Below are 6,346 nucleotides of genomic sequence, written 5' to 3' on the forward strand. Positions count from 1 at the left end.
TGGAACCAAACTAAAGGGTGGCCCGACCACTTTTTGAAAATTTAATTCTTCCTATAGGTACAAGCGTGGAGCACCTTAATGTACATACATATTTTGAGATATAATTCCCAGTAAAAATAAAATAAAAAAAAATTTTAAATGATAATATTAGAATAGATATCAAGGGGCACGGTAGTGCCCAGCCAAGTTCTCTAACAACTTTGGCACTACACCCTTATTTACAGGAAACAACTCAGGCCATTTTCGACCCCCCTCTAACTTCTACACCAAAGATGCTAGAAATTTCAAACTCACTACATTTGTTGAGCTGGTCGAAACCAAACACCTCACAAAATTTCAGCCTCCTACGATGAGTAGTTACTGAGATATAGGGCTTCAAAAATCGCAAAAACCGTAACTGACTCACTGACTCACTGACTCACTGATTCACTGATTCACTGACTCACTGACTCACTGACTCACTGACAGATCATCAAAATTATGGAGTACTTCCCGATGTCGTAGAAACTTGAAATTTTACACGGTGATAGGACTTGTGGTGTATACAAAGGAAAAAATCGAAAATTTGAGATTTTCAATTCAGGGGGCGTGGCATCCGCCCATTTCCGCTGAATTTCCACCAAATATTATAGAGCACTTCTGATAGTCGTAGAATCTTGAAACTTGGTAGAATGGTAGAGCTGGTAGTTTATACAAAGGAAAAAATTTAAAATTTGAGAATTTCAGCCAGGGGGCGTGGCAACCGCCCATTTCCGCTGAATTTTCATAAATTATTATAGAGTACTTCTGATAGTCGTAGAATCTTGAAATTTGGTAGAATAGTAGAGCTGGTAGTTTATACAAAGGAAAAAATTTAAAATTTGAGAATTTCAGCCAGGGGGCGTGGCATCCGCCCATTTCCGCTGAATTTTCACCAAATATTATAGAGCACTTCTGATAGTCGTAGAATCTTGAAACTTGGTAGAATGGTAGAGCTGGTAGTTTATACAAAAGAAAAAATTTAAAATTTGAGAATTTCAGCCAGGGGGCGTGGCATCCGCCCATTTCCGCTGAATTTTCATAAATTATTATAGAGCACTTCTGATAGTCGTAGAATCTTGAAACTTGGTAGAATGGTAGAGCTGGTAGTTTATACAAAAGAAAAAATTTAAAATTTGAGAATTTCAGCCAGGGGGCGTGGCAACCGCCCATTTCCGCTGAATTTTCATAAATTATTATAGAGCACTTCTGATTGTCGTAGAATCTTGAAATTTGGTAGAATGGTAGAGCTGGTAGTTTATACAAAGGAAAAAATTTTAAATTTGAGAATTTCAACCAGGGGGCGTGGCAACCGGCATTCCCGCTGAATTTTCATCAAATATTTTAGAGCACTTCTGATTGTCGTAGAATCTTGAAATTTGGTAGAATGTTGGAGCTGGTAGTTTATACAAAAGAAAAAATTTTAAATTTGAGAATTTCAGCCAGGGGGCGTGGCAACCGCCCATTTCCGCTGAATTTTCATAAATTATTATAGAGCATTTCTGATTGTCGTAGAATCTTGAAATTTGGTAGAATGGTAGAGCTGGTAGTTTATACAAAGGAAAAAATTTTAAATTTGAGAATTTCAACCAGGGGGCGTGGCAACCGGCATTCCCGCTGAATTTTCATCAAATATTTTAGAGCACTTCTGATTGTCGTAGAATCTTGAAATTTGGTAGAATGTTGGAGCTGGTAGTTTACACAAAGGAAAAAATTTAAAGTTTGAGAATTTCAGGCAGGGGGCGTGGCAACCACCCATTTTCACTGAATTTTCATCAAATATAGAGATTTTATATTCTACAGCCATACCTTGCAAAAAGTAGTGAAATCACAACAAAAACATTACTGTTAAAAAAAGAGCCAAGTTCTCCTATATTGAAATTATGCTGGCACAAAAAGTACTGAGATGTAAAAGTGTACCAAGTTCTAAAGTTTGGGTTCAAATTCGTATCAATAAAATTTTGATTGTTTACTTGGCAATTTTTGAAATAACTTTAAAAATCGATAATTAAGAAAAATTGTCAAGAGAACAATCAAAATTTTATTGATACGAATTTGAACCCAAACTTTAGAACTTGGTACACTTTTACATCTCAGTACTTTTTGTGCCAGCATAATTTCAATATAGGAGAACTTGGCTCTTTTTTTAACAGTAATGTTTTTGTTGTGATTTTATTTACAGAAGATTTAAATTAATGTTATTTAGTGCTATTACATAGGTTTATAATATTTATCTAAATCTAATTGGGACTGCAGAAAAAGCAATATTGGGTATATCAAATGCAAGTTTTTAAACCTCAGGTATTGATATGCTTATCTTGACAGAAGATGGCAAGAGTTCTTCAATTGAGAGTGTCAAAACCAAATGGGTTGACAAACTTTCTTAGCGAATGATTGCCTCAGAACGAACTGCATCTACTGCGCCTGAGACATTTTGGAGTGTCGAAGTCAGATCGGTTGGCTCATTTTCTTTTCGAAGGATTGCCTCAGAACGAACTGCATCTGGGACATTTTTGAGTGTTGAAGTCAGATCGCTTGCTACATTTTCTTTTCGAAGGATTGCCTCAGAACGAACTGCGACTGGGACATTCTTGAGTGTTGAAGTTAGATCGCTTGCTACATTTTCTTTTCGAAGGATTGCCTCAGAACGAACTGCTTCTGGGACATTCTTGAGTGTTGAAGTCAGATCGCTTTCTACATTTTCTTTTCGAAGGATTGCCTCAGAACGAACTGCGTCTGGGACATTTTTGAGTGTTGAAGTCAGATCGCTTGCTGCATCTTCTTTTCGAAGGATTGCCTCAGAACGAACTGCATCTGGGACATTTTTGAGTGTTGAAGTCAGATCGCTTGCTACATTTTCTTTTCGAAGGATTGCCTCAGAACGAACTGCGACTGGGACATTCTTGAGTGTTGAAGTTAGATCGCTTGCTACATTTTCTTTTCGAAGGATTGCCTCAGAACGAACTGCGACTGGGACATTTTTGAGCGTTGAAGTCAGATCGCTTGCTGCATCATCTTTTCGAAGGATTGCCTCAGAACGAACTGCGACTGGGACATTTTTGAGTGTTGAAGTCAGATCGCTTGCTACATTTTCTTTTCGAAGGATTGCCTCAGAACGAACTGCGACTGGGACATTTTTGAGTGTTGAAGTCAGATCGCTTGCTACATTTTCTTTTCGAAGGATTGCCTCAGAACGAAGTGCATCATCTGGGACTGGAACATTTTTGAGTGTTGAAGTCAGACCGCTTACAACATTTTCTTTTCGAAGGATTGCCTCAGAACGAAGTGCATCATCTGGGACAGGAACATTTTTTAGTGTTGAAGGCAAACCGCTTACTACATTTTCTTTTCGAAGGATTGCCTCAGAACGAAGTGCATCATCTGGGACTGGAACATTTTTGAGTGTTGAAGTCAGACCGCTTACAACATTTTCTTTTCGAAGGATTGCCTCAGAACGAAGTGCATCATCTGGGACAGGAACATTTTTTAGTGTTGAAGTCAAACCGCTTACTACATTTTCTTTTCGAAGGATTGCCTCAGAACGAAGTGCATCATCTGGGACTGGAACATTTTTGAGTGTTGAAGTCAGACCGCTTACAACATTTTCTTTTCGAAGGATTGCCTCAGAACGAAGTGCATCATCTGGGACAGGAACATTTTTTAGTGTTGAAGGCAAACCGCTTACTACATTTTCTTTTCGAAAGATTGCCTCAGAACGAAGTGCATCATCTGGGACAGGAACATTTTTTAGTGTTGAAGGCAAACCGCTTACTACATTTTCTTTTCGAAGGATTGCCTCAGAACGAAGTGCATCATCTGGGACTGGAACATTTTTGAGTGTTGAAGTCAGATCGCTTTCTACATTTTCTTTTCGAAGGATTGCCTCAGAACGAACTGCGACTGGGACATTTTTGAGTGTTGAAGTCAGATCGCTTGCTACATCTTCTTTTCGAAGGATTGCCTCAGAACGAACTCCTTCTGGGACATTTTTGAGTGTTGAAGTCAGATCGCTTTCTACATTTTCTTTTCGAAGGATTGCCTCAGAACGAACTCCTTCTGGGACATTTTTGAGTGTTGAAGTCAGATCACTTGCTACATCTTCTTTTCGAAGGATTGCCTCAGAACGAACTCCTTCTGGGACATTTTTGAGTGTTGAAGTCAGATCGCTTGCTACATTTTCTTTTCGAAGGATTGCCTCAGAACGAAGTGCATCATCTGGGACTGGAACATTTTTGAGTGTTGAAGTCAGACCGCTTACAACATTTTCTTTTCGAAGGATTGCCTCAGAACGAAGTGCATCATCTGGGACAGGAACATTTTTTAGTGTTGAAGGCAAACCGCTTACTACATTTTCTTTTCGAAGGATTGCCTCAGAACGAAGTGCATCATCTGGGACTCGAACATTTTTGAGTGTTGAAGTCAGACCGCTTACAACATTTTCTTTTCGAAGGATTGCCTCAGAACGAAGTGCATCATCTGGGACAGGAACATTTTTTAGTGTTGAAGTCAAACCGCTTACTACATTTTCTTTTCGAAGGATTGCCTCAGAACGAAGTGCATCATCTGGGACTGGAACATTTTTGAGTGTTGAAGTCAGACCGCTTACAACATTTTCTTTTCGAAGGATTGCCTCAGAACGAAGTGCATCATCTGGGACAGGAACATTTTTTAGTGTTGAAGGCAAACCGCTTACTACATTTTCTTTTCGAAAGATTGCCTCAGAACGAAGTGCATCATCTGGGACAGGAACATTTTTTAGTGTTGAAGGCAAACCGCTTACTACATTTTCTTTTCGAAGGATTGCCTCAGAACGAAGTGCATCATCTGGGACTGGAACATTTTTGAGTGTTGAAGTCAGATCGCTTTCTACATTTTCTTTTCGAAGGATTGCCTCAGAACGAACTGCGACTGGGACATTTTTGAGTGTTGAAGTCAGATCGCTTGCTACATCTTCTTTTCGAAGGATTGCCTCAGAACGAACTCCTTCTGGGACATTTTTGAGTGTTGAAGTCAGATCACTTGCTACATTTTCTTTTCGAAGGATTGCCTCAGAACGAACTGCTTCTGTGACATTCTTGAGTGTTGAAGTCAGATCGCTTGCTACATTTTCTTTTCGAAGGATTGCCTCAGAACGAACTGCGACTGGGACATTTTTGAGTGTTGAAGTCAGATCGCTTGCTACATTTTCTTTTCGAAGGATTGCCTCAGAACGAAGTGCATCATCTGGGACTGGAACATTTTTGAGTGTTGAAGTCAGACCGCTTACAACATTTTCTTTTCGAAGGATTGCCTCAGAACGAAGTGCATCATCTGGGACAGGAACATTTTTTAGTGTTGAAGGCAAACCGCTTACTACATTTTCTTTTCGAAGGATTGCCTCAGAACGAAGTGCATCATCTGGGACTGGAACATTTTTGAGTGTTGAAGTCAGATCGCTTTCTACATTTTCTTTTCGAAGGATTGCCTCAGAACGAACTGCGACTGGAACATTTTTGAGTGTTGAAGTCAAACCGCTTACTACATTTTCTTTTCGAAGGATTGCCTCAGAACGAAGTGCATCATCTGGGACTGGGACATTTTTTAGTGTTGAAGTCAAACCGCTTACTACATTTTCTTTTCGAAGGATTGCCTCAGAACGAAGTGCATCATCTGGAACTGGAACATTTTTGAGTGTTGAAGTCAAACCGCTTACTACATTTTCTTTTCGAAGGATTGCCTCAGAACGAAGTGCATCATCTGGGACTGGAACATTTTTGAGTGTTGAAGTCAGACCGCTTACCACATTTTCTTTTCGAAGGATTGCCTCAGAACGAAGTGCATCATCAGGAACTGGAACATTTTTGAGTGTTGAAGTCAAACCGCTTGCTACATTTTCTTTTTGAAGGATTGCCTCAGAACGAAGTGCATCATCTGGAACTGGAACATTTTTGAGTGTTGAAGTCAAACCGCTTACTACATTTTCTTTTCGAAGGATTGCCTCAGAACGAAGTGCATCATCTGGGACTGGAACATTTTTGAGTGTTGAAGTCAGACCGCTTACTACATTTTTTTTTCGAAGGATTGCCTCAGAACGAAGTGCATCATCTGGAACTGGAACATTTTTGAGTGTTGAAGTCAAACCGCTTACTACATTTTCTTTTCGAAGGATTGCCTCAGAACGAAGTGCATCATCTGGAACTGGAACATTTTTTAGTGTTGAAGTTAGACCGCTTACCACATTTTCTTTTCGAAGGACTGCCTCAGAACGAACTAAATAGTTTGTGACAATTGGGGAAGATCCTACTATAGCGACTAAAGCTAGTAGGACAATTACAAACTTGAGCAGCAT

At 39.6% G+C, this 6,346-nt stretch overlaps 1 protein-coding gene across 1 annotated transcript; it reads right to left on the reverse strand.

Moving 5' to 3' along the window:
• Nucleotides 1-2,401: 2,401 nt before the first annotated feature.
• LOC129909380 (uncharacterized) lies at nucleotides 2,402-6,346 on the reverse strand. Its single transcript, XM_055986464.1, has one exon. The coding sequence runs from the start codon at nucleotides 6,344-6,346 to the stop codon at nucleotides 2,402-2,404; it is 3,945 nt and encodes a 1,314-aa protein (XP_055842439.1).

This window comes from Episyrphus balteatus, chromosome 2, assembly GCF_945859705.1.
Source record: "Episyrphus balteatus chromosome 2, idEpiBalt1.1, whole genome shotgun sequence".
Lineage (NCBI taxonomy): Eukaryota > Metazoa > Arthropoda > Insecta > Diptera > Syrphidae > Episyrphus > Episyrphus balteatus.

Excerpts from the sequence above, each read along its gene's own strand:
- LOC129909380 (XM_055986464.1), bottom strand. The coding sequence starts at position 6,346 with ATGCTGCTCAAGTTTGTAATTGTCCTACTAGCTTTAGTCGCTATAGTA.